General features: G+C 48.0%; 2 protein-coding genes across 4 annotated transcripts in view; both read left to right on the plus strand.

The window, feature by feature from the left end:
- CCDC183 (coiled-coil domain containing 183) overlaps positions 1 to 8,561 on the plus strand; it is a 28,644-nt gene extending 20,083 nt beyond the window's left edge. For both annotated transcript variants that reach the window (XM_044992932.1, XM_044992933.1), the window contains exons 11-14: positions 732 to 897; positions 6,430 to 6,558; positions 7,254 to 7,350; positions 8,359 to 8,561. In XM_044992932.1, the coding sequence (XP_044848867.1) occupies positions 732 to 897; positions 6,430 to 6,558; positions 7,254 to 7,350; positions 8,359 to 8,495 (529 nt within the window). In that variant the 3' untranslated portion in view covers positions 8,496 to 8,561. The remainder of the gene's footprint in view (positions 1 to 731; positions 898 to 6,429; positions 6,559 to 7,253; positions 7,351 to 8,358) is intronic.
- A 1,038-nt stretch (positions 8,562 to 9,599) lies between these two features.
- RABL6 (RAB, member RAS oncogene family like 6) overlaps positions 9,600 to 21,897 on the plus strand; it is a 108,199-nt gene continuing 95,901 nt past the window's right edge. For both annotated transcript variants that reach the window (XM_044992617.1, XM_044992618.1), the window contains exon 1: positions 9,600 to 10,177. In XM_044992617.1, coding sequence (XP_044848552.1) covers positions 10,048 to 10,177 — 130 coding nt within the window. In that variant the 5' untranslated portion in view covers positions 9,600 to 10,047. The remainder of the gene's footprint in view (positions 10,178 to 21,897) is intronic.

The following is a 21,897-nucleotide window of genomic DNA, read 5'->3' on the forward strand; positions in this document are numbered from 1 at the left end:
TGCATTTTCTACCATGGTTGGTGCCAGCCCCATATTTACTGGTGCTCTGGGTGTGAGGATGGGATCTAATGTCCTGTAAATACTCACAGCCTGCTCCCTTCCCCCCACCAACGCACTTGGTCCTCTGCATTTCTGCAGGGCCCATCTTTAATTCCCCTGGAATCCTATGCACTGTTTGCAGCAGTGCTTCAAAAAAGATGACATGGCAAAGGATTCTGGTATGTGTCCGAGACCCACAAGTGCTACTGCACATAGCTGTGCAGAACCAAGGTCCCTCTTGGAGGGAGCAGGGCATTCTCAGCAGCAGGCCTTCACTTCCAGAATTTGCCCCTCCTGGAGACACATGAAAGCCAGGCCTTGTAAGATGCACTTCACAGCCCAGGCTGCCACCAGCTGTAGGCTCCAGAATCCCAGGCAAGGGGCCCACTGGTTAGATTTCCTCCATGCCTGCCCTTTAACGTTGCTGTGGGGCAGGATCTGTGGCGTGTGTGCTCCTGTACAGTGTCTGATAGCGCTTATCTAAGCCATGTAAAGAGCATCCAGATGCTGTGTGGATGGGGCTCCATAAGTATAATCCGAATGAATAACAGCCTCCCTTGGCCCTGTGTGTGTGTGTGTGTATGTGTGTATATGTGTGTGGGTGTGTGTGTATGTGTGTGGGTGTGCCTCTGTGTGTGTGTGTGTGTGTGTGTGTGTGTGTGTGTGTGTGTGTGTGTGTGTGCACCCTCTAGCTCTAGGAAACTGGCGGAAGAACTGAAGAAGAATTTGGAGGCAGAAGAGGTCCGGCTACACCAAGTGCACACCCAAATGCTGAAGAATCAGGAGCTTCTGCTCAGCTTTGAAAATGGCATCGACAACCTCCTAATTCGCCTGTGCGGGATCACTGTGCCTGGCCATGTATGTGCCCTAAATCCCCCCCCTCCTGCCCTTCCTGTCACTGTGCAGAGCTGGGCTGGGCCGGAGAGGGCTCTCTGCTCCTGCCTCTTCAGCATCATGTCATTTGCTTTGGGAGCTTGTAACTAGGCTCACCCCCAAACCCACTCCATCATCATCGCCACCTTGTCAGTCCCACAGAGAAGCGGTTCTCTCCCTCACTCGTGGGCAGTGTATTGCATGCTCGCTCTCCGTGCTGCTACAGCAGCCGTCACAAAGCTGTTGCCACTGCTGGTACAGCTCTCAGCATCAGCCTGGTGTGCCCACCCCTGTCTCCCCGCTTTTCTGGGCTACCAGTGTTCCTCCACTGGGAATGTGCCCTGCACCTGCCTCGTCCAGCACTGCCCTGCTCTCAGACCCGGTTCAGTGCGGGGCCTGTAGACCCCATCACACGCTCAGACACAGCGGATTGCATGCTCTTTCCATTTCCAAAGGCCAAACCTATAGCAGGGTTCAAAAAAGAATGAGCTAAGTTTAGGGGGCTGAGGTCCATCAGTGGCTAATAGCCAGGATGGGCAGGGATTCAACCCCATGCTCTGGGTGCAGGGGTGACAGATTCTTCCTAAAAGTGTGGGGGGCGGAGGGGCATAGCTGTCCATGCAGCTCTTACTCCAACCTGACTCCGGCTTCAGGCCTGGCCTGAGGGTGGGGCCCTGGGGGCCAAAGAGCTGCAGCTGGGTCACAGTAAGAGCCGTCTGTGCTGCTGTGGGGAGCTGCAGAGCCGCCATCTGCCTGGCGTGGGGGGCCTGGGACACAGGCCGGAAGCTGCACTCGGGCCTCCCCCCCCGGGTAGATGGATGGTCCGCAGCTCCCCACAGCTGCCCAAGCCGGGTTTCAGCTGGCCGGGGGACGGGGCCTCGTGGAGAAGAGAAGGTGTAGGGGACCAGGGCCATGGCGAAAAGTGGACGGACCATGGCCTCTTGGCCTCCCCGTTCCGGCGCCCCAATCTGGGTGTTCCTAGCCTCTGACAGCTTGGATTGGATGGCAGGGATGGATCACTTGATGATTGCCTGTGCAGTTCATTCCCTCTGAAGCACCTGGCATTGACTTAGCCACTGCTACGTAGCTATTTGTACGTGAACTAGCTCGATGAGAGAATGGGTTTGCAAGCAATGCAGTCGTCACCTGAAAGGGCTCTCGTCCCCGCCACTCAAATAGAAAGTCCCCTCCTAAAGATTAATGGGGCAGTTCACTCCACTCAGAACACCTGCTTCATGCTGGCTGGCTGCAGACTCAGGCAGATCTCCCCTGCATCAGTTTATGTCTGGGTCATATTTTGAAGGGTTTTGTTAGACCTGCAATAAAGGTCTGCCTACGGGATGGGGAGCAGGCAGATACTGGACGCAGCGTCGGTATATAATACTCTAAATGCTCTTTATTGATTATAAAACAAACCTTACTCACTCCACATTCACACCCCAAACATACTATACTAGAGTCCAAAGGTCAGAATGGTCCCGATGGCCAGTCGAGATTCCTTCTGATCATAAGATGCGGGGAGCCAGCGAAAACCACATCTATATCCACACGGGACTCTGGATCAATAAACGACCCTGATTTGCAGAAATCATAGGCACCATTTATAGTCCGTTCCATCGCGCCCTCGGTTGTTTGCCTTTGTTTACTAGGCCTTCTACCCACACAATTCCAAAGATACTGTCTGTACTCGTTCATAAGCTGAATTTTTTTAGTAGAAAAGGGAAGCACCAGAGAAGGGGATCGGCTCATGAACGGGTATAGAGAGGGAGGTGGGACGCAGCCCCTCCCCCCAACAGAGGGAGCAGGGAGAGGCAGCACAGCCAGCAGAGCCAGAAGGGAAGAGGCGGGGCCAGAGTCTCGCTGCTTCTGGCCCCGCTGCTCCCCCCCAGCCTCCGAAGCAGCTGCAGCTCCAGGGCTGGCAGGCTGCAGCCGTGCCGCTCGGCCCCGCCCCCCAGAGCAGGCTGTGGCCACACCGCCGGAGCACTCTGCGCCGTGCCACCTGGCCCAGCCCACTGGAACGTGCTGTCCAGCCTGCCGGAGCAGCTCCAGCCAGGCCAGAGACATCCTCCCCTGGCCTGCCCCAGATAAAGTGGGAAGGGATGGGATGGGGAGAGCGTGGGGGTCCTGGGCTAGGGGTGGGGTCATGTGGGGGGTGGTCACAGGGGTTACTCCCCTGACCCCCAGCTTCCCCCCCCAAAATTTCCCCACCAGTTGCTGTCCCGGCCCGTCAGGGTAAGCCGCTGGCGCGCTGGGACACTTTGTCTACTTAGGTTTACCTCCAGGCCTGCGGACGCTCAAGGTAAACAAACCATCTCGGCCCACCAGCAGCTTATCCTGATGGCCTGGGAGACAAAGTTTCCCAACCCCTGAATTATACGGTCGGCTTATGAATGGGTCATAAAAAATTTCCATTTTTACTTATCCATCTTGAGGGGGTCAGCTTATAAACGAACGGCTTATGATCGAGTATATACGGTATAGTTATATCTATATCATCTATATATCTATCTATATCTTCGCAATTGTTTGGGTAGAAGGCCTAGTGTGTGTGTATATATATATATATATATATATATATATTAGAGCTGTCAGGTGATTAAAAAAATCACGATTAATCATGAGATTAATCGCACTGTTAAACAATAATAGAATACCATTTATTTAAATATTTTTGGGTGTTTTCTACATTTTCAAACAGATTGATTTGAATTACAACACAGAATACAAAGTGTACAGTGCTCACTTTATTTTTGACAAGTATTTGCTCTGTATAAAAACAAAATAAATAGTATTTTTCAATTCACCTCATACAAGTACTGTAGTGCAATCTCTATCATGAAAGTTGAACTTACAAATGTAGAATTATGTAAAAAAAAAACTGCATTAAAAATAAAACAATGTAAAATTTTAGAGCCTGCTGGTTCAGTCAGTTCTACTTCTTGTTCAGCCAATTGCTCAGACAAACAAGTTTGTTTACATTTGCAGGAGATAATGCTGCCTGCTTCTTGTTTACAATGTCACCTGAAAGTGAGAACAGACATTCTCATGGCACTGTTGTAGCAGGCATCACAAGATATTTACGTGCCAGATGCACTAAAGATTCACGTGTCCCTTCATCAGAGACTGCTATAACATGAAATATATGGCAGAATGCAGGTAAAACAGAGTAGGGGACATATTTCTCCCCCAAGGAGTTCAGTCACAAATGTAATTAATGCATTATTTTTTTAACAAGTGTCAGCAGCATGGAAGCATGTCCTCTGGAATGGTGGCCAAAACATGAAAGGGCATATGAATGTTTAGCATATCTGGCACGTAAATACCTTGCAATGCCAGCTGCAAAAGTCCCATGCAAGTGCCTATTCTCACTTTTTGGTGACATTGTAAATAAGAAGAGGGCAGCATTATCTCCTATAAAAGTAAACAAACTTGTTAGTATTAGCGATTGGCTGAACAAGAAGTAGGACTGAGTGGACTTGTAGGCTCTGAAGTTTTACATTGTTTTATTTTTGAGTGCAGTTATGTAACAAAAAAACCCTACATTTGTACGTTGCACTCTCAGGACAAAGAGATTGCACAACAGTACTTGTATGAGGAGAATTGAAAAATACTATTTATTTTGTTTATCATTTTTACAGTGCAAATATTTGTAATAAAAAATAATATACACTTTGATTTCAATTACAGAACAGAATACAGTATATATGAAAATTTAGAAAAACATCCCAAATACACCTCTACCCCGATAAAACGCGACCCGATAGGACGCGGGTTCGCATACAAGACGGTAAAGCTCTGACACGCTGCTCTGAGCAGCGTGTTAAGGGTGTCGGGCCAGGCTGGGGCTGAGGGGTTTGATAAGGGGCAGAGGGTCTCGAGGGAGGTCAGGGGCTCCCCCCCAGGGTCTGGGGGGCAGGAGCTGTGGGAGGGCACTTTTGGGGGCCCTGCAGTCCCAGAGTGGCCCGGGGGATTAGTGGGGGGCCGGGAGCAGCCCGCTCTGCTTCCCTCACCCCGACCCCAGCCATGTCGCTCAGGGGAGCGGGCTTGGGGGAAGGGATCCCCCCCACACTCACCAGCAGCGGCGGAAGCGGAGCAGCCCTGCCCCAACCCCTCCACTCCGCCAGCTCCCAGCCGCAGCGCTCTGCTTCCCACCACAGGTGAGTAAGGGGGGTGTCCTTTCCCCAACCTCCCTGCACTCACCGGCAGCAGGAAGCAGAGCAGCCTAGCCACAGCCAGCTCCACTCCGCCAGCTCCCAGCCGTGGTGCTCCACTTCCCGCCGCAGGTGAGTGCCAGACCTTTCCCCAACTGCCCCCCAGCGACATGGCTGGGGCCGGGGCAAGGAAAGCGGAACAGGCTGGGGCCGCGTCGCTCTGCTTCCCACCGCAGGTGAGTGCGGAGGGGGACGGGGGGGCATCCTTTCCCCAACCTCCCTGCACTCACCGACGGCAGGAAGCGGAGCACCGCGGCTGGGAGCTGGCGGAGTGGAGCGGACTGGGGCCTGGCTGCTCCGCTTCCCGCCGCTGCCGGTGAGTGCATGTCGGAGGGTGGGGGTGGATAGGGGTCGGAGCAGTCAGGGGACAGGGGGGTTGGGTAGGGGGTGGGGTCCTGGTGGTGATTAGGGATGGGGGTCTCTGGAGGGGGCGGTCAGGGAACAAGGAACGGGGGTGCAAAGCAAGTTTGATAGAATGTGGTCTCACCTATAACGCGTTAAGATTTTTTGTCTCCCGAGGACCGCGTTATATCGGGATAGAGGTGTATTTAATACATTTCAATTGGTATTCTATTGTTTGTGAGATTAAAACTGCAATTAATCGCGATTAATTTTTTTGAGTTAATCGTGTGAGTTAACTGCGATTAATCAACAGCCCCAATATATATATCTTTGGAATTGTGCGGGTAGAAGGCCTAGTAAACAAAGGCAAAGAACCGATAGATATACCGTACCTATCCCAACGGTTGCTCTGCAGCAGGAGGGCTCCAGGCCTCCTTTGCTTTCTCTGAGGCTGGGGTTCTGGAGTTCAGTAATGTGGCAGTTGCAGACAGAGAAGGCACTGCAGCCTGTGCATGGCCATGGACTCTCACTGTGTGCAACCATGGCAGAACAAGCTTTCATTTCCCCTCGGAATGAACCGGAGAGGCCAAAGGTCATGGGAGGCTCAGGATCTCAGCAGAGCCTAGTGCTGAAACTGGGTGGCCGAGCTCAGTGTGTGGCTGGAGCTGGGTGGCGAATGCCCCATTCTCATTGTTTGGGCACAAATCCAACATGCTTTTCGGATGCTAAACACATCCCAGTCGGTTGGGCTGCAGCCAGGTGGGGAAAGGCACTTTATAAATGTCCCTCTGCCCAGCACTCAGTCTGGACAGGCAATTCCCCAATTGCTGAGGCCTCTCACCCCGTCCTGAACCTCCTGGGTGTTTGTTCCCACTTGCTGGCTCCCTCTGCACTCCAGACAGTGCCCCTGGAAGGAATCTCTGGAGGCGGCATCATCTATATCACTTTGTCTCCTTGCCTCTAGGGTGACATTCACGTGGACACCAGTGACACTTACGACAAGCTGCAGTTCTGTGAGACAAAGCTGCTGCACTTGACAAAGGTCATGACCAACCTTCCATCCTACAACTTCAGCAGGGAGGAGAACAATGAGGTGTGCTATTCCTCCCTGACAGGCTCGGGGGCCTTCCCCTGAGAGGCTGGGCCCAGGCTGCATATACAGCTGCACTGCTACTGAAGTCCCTGGGCAGCAGGTCTCCTCTCTCTAAAGCCTGGAGGAGGTCCCAGAACACAGTCGTGCTGATGGGCTGGAGATACCCAAACTTTGCCCAGCCAAAGGGGCTGCACTGGTAATTTGCCAGGAACTCCCGGGCACATTGCAGCTGCCCTCGTCTTTCACTTGTTTCATGTGTAAAGCAGCATCTGAGCACTGTGCAGTAAAAATAGTGCAAATCAGGAACTCAAGAAGCAATATCTAGCAACCAGAGACTCTGTGTCCCAGCCATGGATTGCACCATCATGATCCCAGCAGCCTCCAGAGTTTAGTGGTGCTTTACACCCAGGTTAGCTGACCCATCCTGGCCTATAGGCTAAAGCTAGCCACACTGAGTACATGCCTCATGCCTTGGATGGGCTTGTACTCCAGTGGCTAGCCTGACCCACTGCTCGCACCTCTGCGGCTATGCTCCATGTTTAGCATGCTAGCTTGATCAGAGCTAACATGGGTATGTCTCCTTGAGCTGGAAATTACTTCTTCTGCTGGAAATGTAGACATACCCTGTGTCCCTTGCCCCCGTCTTGTCCCCCTCCCCACCTATACAATATTTAACCTGAAGTGCTTTTTTACAGACCTATGTGAAAGTTAGGAATTTCCTGGAGGAAAGTACAAGGAATGAGCATCAGAACCTGAAGATTTCTTTTGAGGATGAAGAAGATGCTGTTAGAGGTATGAAGATCTTGGAATTGGGAGAGCACTGAGGACCTGTAGTTAGAATGGAGATCTCAGCCAGCTGCTGGGGACAGCTTTCAGCAACATTCGCAACAGCCTCTCCATCCTCTGTAACTTCAGGGTCCCGTCAGCTGCATTCCACTGAAGGGTCAGACATGGACCCCCATTGGCTAACATAAAACTGGTGCTGGTCTAGAAATCTGTAGTTGCCGGTTACTCCTGTGGCTCACAGAGTTTGTGTGTGAGAAGCCACATCCCTTCCTTTAAGGCCAAGGGTTCTCACTACAGTCTAGGGGATTTCAGGATGGTAGGAGAGTAAGAAATGGACAAAGCCTATGGGCTACTCCTCTGAACCCTCCATCAGCAACCTCCAGTCAAGTGTAAATATCTCTCACCTTTTATCTATGTACATCCTCGCCATTCTCCTGCCTAGTTATAGCATTGCTAACCCCATCAAAAACGAGGAGTCAGTTCTCCAAAGGCATCAGATTGGCTTAAACCTCATGCAATTTTAAAGACTAATTCATGTTGAGCTCTGTTTATTCACTTTCTGCTGTTGGAACCTCAAGTTTTTGAGCTTTATTCTGCAACCACTACAGCTAGAAACTTATGTGTGAATCTCAGCTTTCATTTAAAAGAAACCTAATCACATGGCTCCAGGAGCTGGAGTGTTATAGAAAACATCATATGGAGTGAGAAATAGCAACACTGCAATTATTTTAGTGAGCTGAGTCCTGACAACTTAGAGTCTGAGGAACTGGGAATGGGAATGTAGCTTGCAAGGAATGTACTGGTAACTGCACTCTGCTGGATAGCACCAGATTTCTTTAAGCAGACGTGATTGTGCTGCCCACTGCTGGCTTGAGGCCTACAAAGATGCCATCAGCCCTAATACTAGTGGCCTCTGCTGGGGATTTAGCCCCCAGGTGTTGCAGTTGAAAAGCAGCAGCAGCTCCAGTGCCATGTGCTTTCCCAGTCTGCTTCACTAGGCTTTGTCTTTTGCAGATGCCTTTGATTTTGCTGACATTGACCACAGCTACGTGCCCAACCGGGACGAGATCAAAAAGCAGGGTGTGCGCCTGATTGAAACCATGACCAAGGCTGCCAAGAAGAAGCAGCGAGGAGGCCGGAAAGGCACCTAAGGCCCAGTACCACCATCTCACACCAAAAGCAACTTTATTTCAGACTCAATAAAGCACTTCACTTTCCTCGGCTGGTGTCGTGCTGCCCAGGCCCACTCAGTGCCATGAGAAGCTGTCGTAGGGTGCCAGGGCCAGGCTGGTGAGGGCCCAATCCTGTCAGGTGCTCACCTTTGAAATGCAGGGGAAAAAAAGCCCTCTCCACAAGGCAAGCCTACTGCAACCCCAACTCCCAATCACAAGGGAATTCCACAACCCTGCTCCCTTCAACAGCCAGTTACAGTATCTAGACCAGGGGTCGGCAACCTTTCAGAAGTGCTGTGCCGAGTCTTCATTTATTCACTCTAATTTAAGGTTTCGCGTGCCAGTCATACATTGTAACGTTTTTAGAAGGTCTCTTTCTATAAGTCTATAATATATAACTAAACTATTGTTGTATGTAAAGTAAATAAGGCTTTTAAAATGTTTAAGAAGCTTCATTTAAAATTAAATTAAAATGCAGAGCCCCCTGGACTGGTGGCCAGGACCTGGGCAGTGTGAGTGCCACTGAAAATCAGCTCGCGTGCCGCCTTCGGCACCCGTGCCATAGGGTGCCTAGCCCTGATCTAGACAGATGCCACAGAGAGAGATTGATAACACTGCGTGTGACTCAAGCCCTCTCTCACACACCCACGCAGGGCACTCGCGTCTTGCTGGGCAGGCAGCTGCTGTGTTTTCAGCTGTTGTCACTGAACCTGTGGCAGTGGGAAACCTGCAGCACCGTTCGCTGGACACAGACACTTGGACCAGGCACGAGCCCAATGTACTGTGATAATATTGCAAATCTTTAGACCCACGTTAAAAAAAACCGTTTTTTTAAGGGATTCACTTATTTTTCTGACAACTGGAAAATCCCTTAAAAAACCCGCCAGGCCCGTGAGATACTGGCCAGGTGCCGGGTGCGGTAACCCCAGCGCTGAGCGCCCCTGCGCCGCTCCAGCCTGCCTTCGCGCGGGGGATGGGCGGAGCCATGCGGCGGGGCGGGGCGGGCTAGGGAGCAGGTGTGAGTGAGTTTCACTCTCTTGTCCCGCGCGCGGTTCCGTAGCTGCGCTTTCTGCGTGCGTCCCTCTCGCCTTAAAGCGAAAGGACCAAGATGGCGGCGGCGCGCGGGGCTGAGCGGTGTCTCTTAGCTCGGCGGCCGGCGGCACCTGCGAGGGCCTGGCGGGGCTGAGCCCGACCCACAGGAGCCTGGGCAGCGTCGAGACCCGGACCCGCCGCTCTCTGCCCCGGGACCGGGCGATGCCGCGTTAACCTCCCGCGCCGGGACCAGCCCCGGAGCTGCAGCCGCGCCGGGGGACAGGCCCTGGGAGAGCAGCCGCGGTGCTGGGGCTTGGGCGCTTTCCTCCGCCGGGGCACAGCGGCGCGTCTGCTCGGGCTCGTCAGCGCCCCCGATGGCCACGTAAACCGCCCCCCGCCCCTGCGCCGCCCTGCCCGGGGCTGCGGCTGAGCGCCGGCGGGAGGCGCGTTTCCCACGCGCGGTTAGAGCTCCGTGCCCGGGAAGGCGGGGGCGAGGAAGATGTTCTCGGCCCTGAAGAAACTCGTGGGCTCGGACCAGGCTCCCGTCCGCGACAAGAACATCCCCGCAGGGCTGCAGTCTATGAACCAGGCTCTGCAGAGGAGGTTTGCCAAGGGAGTCCAGTATAACAGTGAGTAGGAGCTTGAAAGTTTCGTGGGGCAGAAATACAGGGGTGGGGCATAAGCTCTCGGGTTGCAAACGTCCATGCCCTGAGAGCTGGCTCATTCCTGCTGGTGTGTGCAGCGGAATGAAACTGTAACCATATGATACTAGCCCTTTGTTTTGTGTGCTGTTACTCTCACAAACTGTCCCCGGAACGGTTTGTGGCATTAAATAGTTCCACTATGCGTGGGAGATGGAGTGATAGGAAAGGGAGACAGACCTAGTTGAAAGACAGAAAACTCAAATCTTTAATGCTTGTTTCGAATACTTCCTGTTTTAGGGGCTGGGTGGTTCTGAATGCCTACATCCCCCCACACCTCTACTGATTTCGTTGGCAGTTGTAGGAGCACACCATTTCTCAAGATTAGTCCATTAAGATGCTAGGAAAATTACCCCCCTCCCTGATATTTGGATGGACTTTGCTACATCCCAGGAAAATGGTACTTTCTCATCAGGTGTTAATGGCTGTTTGTTATTAAGTGACTATTGTGGAATTTTGCCACGGTAAATGTTAGTGAAAGGTAAAGGTGGACCTAATAAAACTAGATATGGTGCCATTAGTCTCATATTGGGTATCAGTTTATGCAAGTACATTTTTTAGAATTCTTTTTCAATAGGCATTTTAAGAAATGTTTTCTCATGGATAATTGCAGCATCTCTTATTCCTAGTAGGAAAATATTCCTTGAGACTCAGGGTCACTGTAAGTAGGTGAAATACATGAACAAGTAATAATCATGACACACAGGGCAGTGGTTCCAAAATGTTTTACTTAAGCAATTCAGCAACTGCATTTTATCTCTTTTTTTGCGACCCACTCAGGGGCCCAAAACCATAAGTCAGCTGTGTCCCCTGCTGCTGTTGCCTTCTCCTTGCCCCTCTGAGGCTGTGACACTGACCATCTACAGCAGTACCCTCTGCCTTAGCACTACAACCCTAATTCTGGTGCAGAGGCGAGGTCCTGCAGAGGCATTGGAGACCGAGCCTGCTCCACTCTCACCCCCACAGCAGCAGCCCCTGTCCTATGGGCTGGACCAGGCCTCCCTCCACAGCTGGGTCAAACCTGAGTGGTGTTGCAATGTTGTGCAGCAGATCACAATGCCTGGAGCAGAGAGCCAGGTCCAGCCCATAGGACAGGGACTGCTGCTGTGGGGGTGAGAGTGGAGCAGGCTTGGTCTCCAATGCCCAGAATAGGGAGCTGGGCCCAGCCTTGTGGGCTTCCTCTCCAGTCTCTTCCTCTCCACATCTGGCCTGTAGCCCACCTAAACCTTCCCGTGACCCAGTGGTGGGTTGAGACACACTTTTGGGAAATGCTGACATCAGGTGATAGCTCTGAAAATAGACACACACCATCACAGTGAGTATTAGCTCATCTGTATGGATCTGTGTAGGTAGTGAAGTCAGAGTGCAGAAGGGTTAAGAGGAGATCAGCAGTGTGGAATAATGTGTCTGATTTGTAAATATTGGACTTGAATGATTTTCTATGCACGTGTGTGCAGCTGGGGAGGTGTGAGGGGGCTAGGAACCATAGTTGAGGGGAAGGGAAAGGCTAGCATTAGAAATGTAGAAAGGATGGTCAGCAGTGCTTGTGAGGGGGTGTATGTGTGTTTCTTTGTTATACCAGAGGAAGCATTTGGTTCACATCCGTTAGGTACACTAAGAATAGTGTGTAATTTAGAAAGTGTAGCAATTGTGTGGAGCGATATCCATTTTTAAGATTAATACAGCTGGGTCAAAAATGCAAACACTAAAGCCACCAAGCATAGTCCCATTGATTCCTTAGCAAGTACATCCATTTTTAACTTTGTCACATTGCTAAAAGCCTGTGGAAGGGTTTTGTTTGGTGCCTTGACTTGACAGTACTTGTGTACTGATAGCTTCAATTCTATCATAAATTATTAAAAACAGTATTCTGTCATTGTCTTGGGGAAAGCTTTCCAATTGCCATAGTAACTCTTCTCTCAGGGTTGCTGTTATATGATATTTACAGAAGATGCAGGCCAGCTTGTGAAAGGGTTTTGGAGGTGGTCTACTAAGACATGCATGGTGTATTTATTTTTGAATGCCATGCATGTGTGACCCTTCGAGGTTGGACAGGTCTTGGCATGAGGAGTTATAACTAAGGTGACTTCCAGACATTCTGTGCTTCAGCCTCAGGGGCTGCGGACTCTGGAGCTGGCAGCTAGTGGGGCCCTGGAAGGGTTCCAGTGACAGGCGACAGGGGGGGTCCCCTGCAGGGTTCCAGTGACAGGTGACAGACATCCGAGGGGGCCCTCAGGATTCCAGCAACAGGCAACAGCCTTGCGTGGGGTGGGAGGCAGGGGGATGCCTTGGGTAAGTGGTTGGGGGTGTCCCGTTTTCTCTTTAGGCAATATGGTCACCATGCAGCTCCCAGCCACCATGGGCGGAGGGGAGCTTCCAGCTGCGGTGGGCAGAGGGGGAACCCCACACCCTGGTGGCGGGGGAAACCATGGAGCTGCAGCATTAAAAGTCACAGACAGGTGACGGCTTGCCGTCACCTGTCCGTGACTTTTACTAAAAATAACCACGATACAATCTTAGCCTTAGTTATAACATGAGTGGGATATGGGATAGTAAGGGATGTCAGGCAGAAAGGGTGTCACTGTGGGGAAGACAAGGCTGTAGCTCTTACTTTATTTCACCAATGCGCCTTTGTAAATTAAAAAAAAAAAAAATTCAAGGGGAAAGATGAAAATGCTTTTCATAGCCATTGTATACAAATAAGTGTCATGCCTTTAACCCCCTTTTTCCCCTACATTTGCACAAATCCAAATTTAGGGTTCGCTGTCATGACTGTTACAAAAATGGTCACTCACTTTTTTGATGATCCATTCAAAACATGAAACTGAAATCTGTTTCCTTACCACACATTTATTTAGCTCAGCTCAGACACTGACTTGTTGAAGGATTGCTCATAAGAGCTATAGCTAATGGGCTGGCAGCCAGGAATTTCTACATTCTAAATCTGGCTCTGATACTGATTTGTGTGGTTTTGGGTGCCACCTCTTTGTGCCAGTTTCCGTGTCTGTGTAGTATATTTAAGAAAAGAAGTGGAAGAAAACCCTCAGGTAGATAGTTTAACTATATTAAGTGCTGAGTGTTATGCTTATGAATTCTGGACAGCTGGCATGAGTTACAGAAAAAAATGCATTGAAGCACTTTGTTGAGGGAACCCCATCCACTCCCTGCCAGATAATATAGACCTTTCAAACAGAAGAGAAGAGGTTGGCTTGTTTGTAGGGTATGATTTCAGAAGAGGGCAAGGCCTAATAGCAGCAGCCACTAGTATTCAATGGAGAATCATATTTCAAAATAAATTTTCATACTTGTATCTTAACACATGTGTTTTTTCATGTACTCCTCATCCTCACTGTGCCTTGTGGGCTTACCACCATACTTGGCTTTTTAGTAGCAGAGAAGAAAATAAGCTATAAGCACTGCCAAACTACAAACTGAAAGTTTACATAAGGTGGTGATAGGCTGGGAGAGGAAGAAATTAATGAATGTGGCTGAAGGCCTTTCTGGGATTATATGTCTGAGGATTCCCTTGAAACTACCCATTGATGGTAACTGATCAGAGCAAAAGATGTTAGGCGGTTTGAAAGATCCAGCTGTCATATTCTCTTTCTTGCCTGGAGATGGGAGCCCACTGTGCTACCTTCCTCAAACTGTTTGACAGGGCAGGCATGTCACAAAACAGAAGGAAGTCTGTGTTCCTTTCAGATGGCTTTGGACATAATCACTATAATACTGACACAAACATGTGTAGACACTGCCTAAAAATCAACCACTAGTAGGAAATACTGAGGTCAGTGGTTCTGGGAAATCAAATATTCTACCAGTCTTCTGCTTTTCTCCCCTTGAAAATAGAAAAATGTTCTCATGGATATATTGTATCCTTTTATGAAGTTTTAAAACCTGATCTTCTGTATTGTTATAGATTATTATTTGTAGTATTGTAGCAACTATAAACACACCTCAGTTTAACATTCTGGAGGAGCAAGGACAGAGTTGGGGGTCAGGAGCTCCTGATGTCTAATTGAGTCTGTGGCTAACTACAATCTGTGGCCTTGGACCTTTGCCTCTTCCTCAGTTTCTCTATCTGTAATAATGAGTGGAATCTCTCCACCTTTTGTAGAGGATTTTAATGATGTGGATGAAAAGTGTACTATATACCAAATGACTTGTTACTTTCTTTCCTCACATTTTTCTGTCCCCCACAAATAACTTCTGATGCTTGTTATGCAAACCTGTGGGTGTTGCTTTAATTTAAATCACTATTTACTATCAAATTAAAGCTGCAAGCCTATCGTTATCATAAATGGTAATACTTATGTGTACCTTACTGATGCTCCTCATTTCAAACTTAGGAGTATCTAAAGGGCTGTTGACCAGGGACAGTCAGGTAATCATGAGTGGGCTTGTAGTGAGTGTTGAGTTACTGATGATGCTGTATGTCATTTTTTTAAATGATATCCAGGACCTTATCGGAGTTACGTACATGCAGCAGTGGTAAGAGTGTTTGGCATATGATAAATGAAGTAAGAGAGCAGCCTTGGCATATTAAATTTAAAAAACCTACCCTATAATGAGGAGGAGGAGGGAGGGATAGCTCAGTGGTTTGAGCATTGGCCTGCTAAACCCAGGGTTGTGAGTTCAATCCTTGAGGGGGCCACTTAGGGATCTGGGGCAAAAATTGGTCCTGCTAGTGAAGGCAGGGGGCTGGACTCAATGACCTTTCAAGGTCCCTTCCAGTTCTAGGAGATTGGTATATCTCCAATTATTACCTTTAAGGGTGTGACTGTAATTACAAAACAAACAAAGGCAGTGTTAAATTCACCCTATTGTTACTTGAGTGGTTATTTTGAGTGTCTTGACACAGGTTGCACAGCATAAGAATGACCATACTGGGTCAAACCAACGGTCCATCTAGCCCAATATCCTGTCTTCTGAAGGTAGCCAAGGCCAGGTACTTGAGAGGGAATGAATAGAACAGGTCAGTTTTTCAGTGATCCCTCCCCTACTGTTACAAGCAGTAGGCACCACAAGAGAGATAGGAATTGAGCTCTTAACCAGCAAATGAAAGGTATTTTAAGTTAACAAAAAGGTGTCCTTCTCAACTTAGTGGAGGTTTCAAATGTAGGTTTTTGTATGTTGTTTAAAGTGGTTAAGTAGACCTGACTTCTAAGCCTTTGGAACTAAACTTTTTCTGTTTTAACACACAGTTGAAGAGTTAACCCAAACCCAGCAGCATAGTTCAAGAGAAGCAGAAATTGATACAAATTATAAGCAATTAAACTGACCAGTGTAATTACCTTTTTCAAACTGAGGAATGCGTGAACAGCATAAATGGTGAAAGATACATCTGACTTCTAAGTCTCTTTTCCTTTTAATAACCTAAGCTGTAATTTAATAATGGACATAGATTTTTTTAAAGGACTCTCCATGGGAGGCAGTCTGATCCTTTGGGTAGGGCATAGCTCTGAGGCAGCAGACCTGGGCTCCTGTTCCAGCCCTACTGCTGACTTGCTGCATGCTTTTAGGAAAATAGGCTCTTTTTTTTTTTTAAGTAAGCAGTCACCTTTCGGTATGTATTTCTCCATCTGAAAATGGAGATAATGCTTACCTACCTCTTTAAGGATTCTGTCACATCTATAGGTACAAAACACTGTAAGTACTACATATTATTTTAACCTTATTTTTGGTCTCTTAAAGTTATGTATTATAGAAACATGAATACCACTCAGCAAATAGTCCAAAAAGAAAAGCAATTATCGACAACTATAATTTTAACTAACATTTTTAATGGCTGCTTATATATTGTACATTACTTAAAATATTTACTGTATATACTTGTTCATAAGCCAAATATTTTTGGTAAAAAGATGACGCATCAAAGAGCGGGGGTGGCTTATAAACGGGTCTACACCAAAATTTGATGATTTTAAACTCTATGGAATCATTGAATTGAATATCTAATACATTGTCATTCTGTTTACATGGAGCGTCTGCAGGCATGGTGCCCCTCAGCCCCATGTAGCCGCAGGTCGCTGTACCTGGCCACAGGGAGCTGAGGGGCTCCATGCCTGCAGATGCTCCAGGTAAATAAAACATCCCGCCAGCGGCTTACCCTGACAGGCCAGGAGCCGACGTTTGCCGACCCATTTATTGATGTCAATACTGCAGCCTTTTAAAGTTGCAAAGTTGTTTAGTGGACTAAATTGGCTTGAAATGGACCTCATAAGTCTCAAGCCAATATGAAAATATAACGTGCAGAATCAATGGAATCTCTAATAAAATTGAAATAGCCTGTTATCCCTACAGACATGCCAATCTACAGGGCTGCTTTGAAATAAACAAAGAACAATAATTTGGCAGTGATAAAACAGGTGACTTTCCTATATAAAATCCTACAAAATCTATAATTACAATAATAATCTATTTTATACTAGTATTTAAAATGAACAATGGTCAAATCAAAAGAAAAAGATCTTATCATGCAGCGTTCAAACTTAAAGTTGCTGCATATGCAGAAGACAAAAAAGCTGCCTAGAGAACTGGAAGAAAAAATCGAATCTTTACAAAGGTTTATTATAAAATATCGAAAGGAATATGCATTTGAACTGTCACAAATAGGAAATATGGATGAAACACCAATGACATTCGATCTCCCAAGCAACAGAACGGTAACCACTGTTGGTGAAAAAACAGTTTGAATTAAAACCACTGGCCATGAAAAAATCCATTTTACGGTGGTTTTATCATGTTTGGCAAATGGATCAAAGCTCCCTCCTGTTATTTTTAAAAGAAAAAGCTTGCCTAAAAACATGAAATTTCCTGCTGGTTTCATTGTACGTGCACACGAAAAGGGATGGATGGATGAAAGTGGGACTATTGAATTGCTGGAAAAAGCGTGGAATAAGAGACCAGGAGCACTTATCAAGAAATCTGCCCTGCTCATTTGGGACGTGTTCAGGGCACAAAAGGCGGATGAAAAATGTGGCCAAAAATATGAAAACTACTTTGGCTGTAATACCTGGAGGCATAACTTCAGGCAGACATCAAGCGGTTGTAGAACTGAACAAACCCTTTAAAGACAGGCTACGCTAAATGTGGTCTGAGTGGATGTGTTCAGGCACGGCGAAGTTGACAAAAGGCAGGACTCTTATGAAGCCCGAAATCAATCTGGTCGCCCAGTGGATCAAGGGTGACCATTCAGTCAGAAATGGTAGAAAAATCGTTTAGGAAATGCTGTATCAGCAATGCACTCAACGTGTCAGAAGATGATGGCATATTTGATGATGACATAACAGAGGCTGATGATGAGAAGGAATCTGACTCTGAAGACGACACTGCTGACATCTACAATGACAATGCAGGTGTAGCTGTGACTGAAGCCGAGTTTAATTAACTGTTTGGTGAATCAGAGACTGATTCAGACTTTGAAGGATTTTAAGACTTTTTTTAAAGTATTATATTGTTCTAAGTTACTTGTTTTAAATATCCATTTACTGATTTTAAATATTGACTAATTTTGAAGGTGAATACATATTTGTTCAGTTATTAAAACAGGTTTTTGTTAGATTACATTAAAATAATTATAGCAAAAGTTTTGAGTGTTTCTTGTGATGCCAGCTTTTAAAATATAGCAGGGAACGGCAAACTGCGGGCACTGGGAGCTGAGGGACTCCGTGCCAGCAGATGCTCCAAGTAAACAAAATGTCCCAACCCGCCAGCAGCTTACCCTGATGGGCTGGGAGCCAATGTTTGCCAACCCCTGAAATATAGGGTCGGCTTATGAAAGGGTCATACAGTTTTTGTTATTTTTACCTAACCTTCTTGGGAGGTCGGCTTATAAACAAACGGGCTAATGAACAAGTATATATGGTAAGTGCATGGTACAAACATCTTGAAACCAAGCAATAGCAGTCCTCCACTTGTATCTCTGTTTTAGATACATCATGAACATCGGACGAAGGGCTGCCTTTTGTTATTAGGCTACTTTGGCAAAGTGATGCAGAATTTAATGCTAATCACTTGTTCGAGTTTCAAGGGTGAGAAATCACTTTAGGGCAGTCCATTTCCTAAGGAAGAACAAATTCCGTGTCTCAAAATGATGTGTGAAATCCTAGCCCCATTGCGGTCAGTGGCAAAACTCCCATTGACTTCAGTGGAGCCAGGATTTCACCTAATGATTTCTGATCTAATCTGACAAGATGATCAAACTTAGAAAATTTGGCCAATGTCTAAAAGAAGAAGACCCTGATGATGAATCGTAGAAGATTGGGGTTGGAAGAGACCTCAGGAGGTCATCTAGTCCAACCCCCTGCTCAAAGCAGGACCAATCCAAACTAAATCATCCCAGCCAGGGCTTGTCAAGCTGGGCCATAAAAACCTTTAAGGAAGGAGATTCCAACACCTCCCTAAGTAACCCATTCCAGTGCTTCACCACCCTCCTAGTGAAAGTTTTTCCTACTATCCAACCTAGACCTCCCCCACTGCAACTTGAGACCACTGCTCCTTGTTCTGTTATCTGCCACCACTGAGAACAGCCTAGCTCCATCCTCTTTGGAACCCTTCAGGTAATTGAAGGTTGCTATGAAATCACCCCTCTTCTCTTTTGCAGACTAAATAAGCCAAGTTCCCTCAGCCTCTCCTCATAAGTCATGTGCTACAGCCCCCTAATCATTTTCGTTGCCCTCCGCTGAACTCTCCAATTTGTCCACAGCCTTTCTGTAGTGGGGGGCCCAAAACTGGACACATCTCTTCAGATGAGACCTCACCAGTGCCGAATAGAGGGGAACAATCACTTCCCTCGATCTGCTGGCAGTGCACCTACGAATGCAGCCCAATATGCCATTGTCCTTCTTGGCAACAAGGACATACTAACCCATATCCAGTTTCTCATCCACTGTAATCCCCAGGTCCTTTTCTGCAGTACTGCCACTTAGCCAGTCGGTCCCCAGCCTGTAGCAGTGTTTGGTATTCTTCTGTCCTTGGATTTCTTTTGGCTCAATCTTCCAATTTGTCTAGGTCACTCTGGACCCTATCCCTACCCTCCAGTGTATCTAGCTCTCCCCACAGCTTAGTATCATCCGCGAACTTACTGAGGGTGCAATCCATCCCATCATCCAGATCATTAATGAAGATGTTGAACAAAACCGGCCCCAGGACCGATCCTTGGGACACTCCGCTTGATACCAGCTGCCAACTAGACATTGAGTTGTTGATTACTACCCGTTGAGCCTGACGATTTAGCCAGTTTTCTATCCACCTTATAGTCCATTCATCCAATCAGTACTTTTTTAACTTGCTGGCAAGAATACTGTGGGAGACCATATCAAAAGCTTTGCTAAAGTCAAGGTATATCACGTCCACTGCTTTCCCCATATCCACAGAGCCAGTTATCTCATCATAGAAGGCAATCAGGTTGGTCAGGCATGACTTGCCCTTGGTGAATCTATGTTGACTGTTCCTGATCACCTTCCTCTCCTCCAAGTGCTTCAAAATGGATTCCTTGAGGAACTGCTCCGTGATTTTTCCAGGGACTGAGGTGAGGTTGACTGGACTATAGTTCCCAGGATTCTCCTTCTTCCCCCTTTTAAAAGATGGGCACTGTTTGCCTTTTCCCAGTTCTCCAGGACCTCCCCCAATCACCATGAGTTTTCAAAGATCATGGCCAATGGCTCTGCAATCATATCAGCCAACTTCCTCAGCACCCTCGGGTGCAGTTCATCTCACCCCATGGACTAGTGCATGTCCAGCTTTTCTAAATAGTCCTTAACCTGTTCTTTCACCACTGAGGGTTGCTCACAACCTCCCCATACTGTGCTGCCCAGTGCAGCAGTGTGGGAGCTGACCTTGTCTGTGAAGACTGAGGCAAAAAAAGCATTGAATACTTCAGCTTTTTCCACATCTGTCACTAGGTTGCCTCTCCCATTCAGTAAGGGTCCCACACTTTCCTTGACCACATTCTTGTTGCTAATATACCTGTAGAAACCCTTCTTGTTACCCTTCACATCCCTTGCTAGCTGCAACTCCAATTGGGCTTTGGCCTTCCTGATTACACCCCTGCATGCTCGAGCAATATTTTTATACTCCTCCCTAGTCATCTGTCCAAGTTTCCACTGTGAGCTTCCTTTTTGTGTTTAAGCTCACTGAAGATTTCTCTGTTAAGCCAAGCTGGTTGCCTGCCTTATTTGCTGCTATTTCTGCACATTCTGAAGTTGAGAGCAAGCTTCTAGAAATAACACAGAATACATTGCTTATCTTTGAGTTGTTAAGGTCATGTGCCGGATGAAACTGTGGCGAATCCCATTTATATTAGCTTTTCAGTATATTTTGGACACTTCTTATCCTTTGAATGTGTGTTTTTTCTTCACACACAGTTAGGTTCCTTGATTTTGGAGGGATGGGGGGGGGGAAGAGAGATGGAGTGTGTAGTCTCTGAATCTGCACTAGAGGAGCCTGGTGTCTGTGCCATTGGTTACCAGTCATTACAAATGCATTTGATTATATTAGGATTGTCTGATTTTTGCCTCAGGCACATATACCTTCCACAGTGAGTCCAGACTGTCACAACTAGCTGCCAGTTTTTCTGTATTACTTTGCTGAGCATCACTGCTGTGCTCTGTTTCCAGTAAGAGTATAATAGAAAATGTGGTCCCTGCTGCAAGGCACTTGCACTCGAAGGCCCTGTCTACATTGTCAAGTTTCTGCGCGGTGAAGCAGCTCTCTGCGCTGTAACTCCTAAGGCGTACGCACTGCCAAGCCACTTAGTGCACAGAAACTGCGCAATTGTAGCGCTGTAAAAAAACCACCCCAATGAGAGGTGTACAGCTTTCTGCATCGGGGCTGCTTCTCTGTGGTGCCAGTGTAGACACCGTGGCGATTACAGTGCAGCCATTGGCCTCAGTGAGGTGTCCCATAATGCCCGTTCTCACCTCTCTGGCCATCGGTTTGAACTCTGCTGCACTGCCTTCAAGTGACCAACCGTCATCCCCACCCCGTAAATTCCTTTGGAAATTTGAAAGTCCCCTTCCTCTTTGCTTGGTGATGTGTGAAGTGGTCTCAGGGCATCTTTCCAGGTGGCCATGCCTGCTCCACGCACCATTGCTGCCTCTTGGAGCAATGCTGAGCTGCTGGACCTCATCAGCATTTGAGGAGGAAAGGCTGTCCCATCCCAACTGTGCTCCAGCATAAGAATTATGATACTTACGGACAGACTTCACAATGCGTGACAGAAAGGGGCCATGACCGGGACACATTGCAATGTAGGGTCAAAGTGAAGGAGCTGCGGAACGCCTCCCACAAGGCGTGGGAAGCAAACTGCTGTTCCAGTGCTGCGCCCACAAGCTGCCAGTTCAACAAAGAGCTGGACACGATACTCCGCGGCGACCGCACCTCCCACTGCAAAGGCCACTGTGGATACTTCGTTGGGTCGTGTGCCAGTCAAGAGTGGACGAAGCCAGGAGGAGGAAATCTTGGATGAGGATGTGAGGCAGAGGATGATTGGAGGCCAGGAGCTCTTTTCTACCCCAGAGGAGGCTAGCCAGACACAGCTGTCGGAGTCTGGTGAAGCGGAAACAGGACAGGAGGCCCCGGTAAGTGGATGTGATTTTTGGGAATCACAGAAGCGAGTTGTTGGGGGTAGGAGGGCAGGAGGGTTG

The sequence above is a fragment of the Mauremys mutica genome, chromosome 18, assembly GCF_020497125.1.
Source record: "Mauremys mutica isolate MM-2020 ecotype Southern chromosome 18, ASM2049712v1, whole genome shotgun sequence".
Taxonomy (NCBI): Eukaryota; Metazoa; Chordata; order Testudines; family Geoemydidae; genus Mauremys; species Mauremys mutica.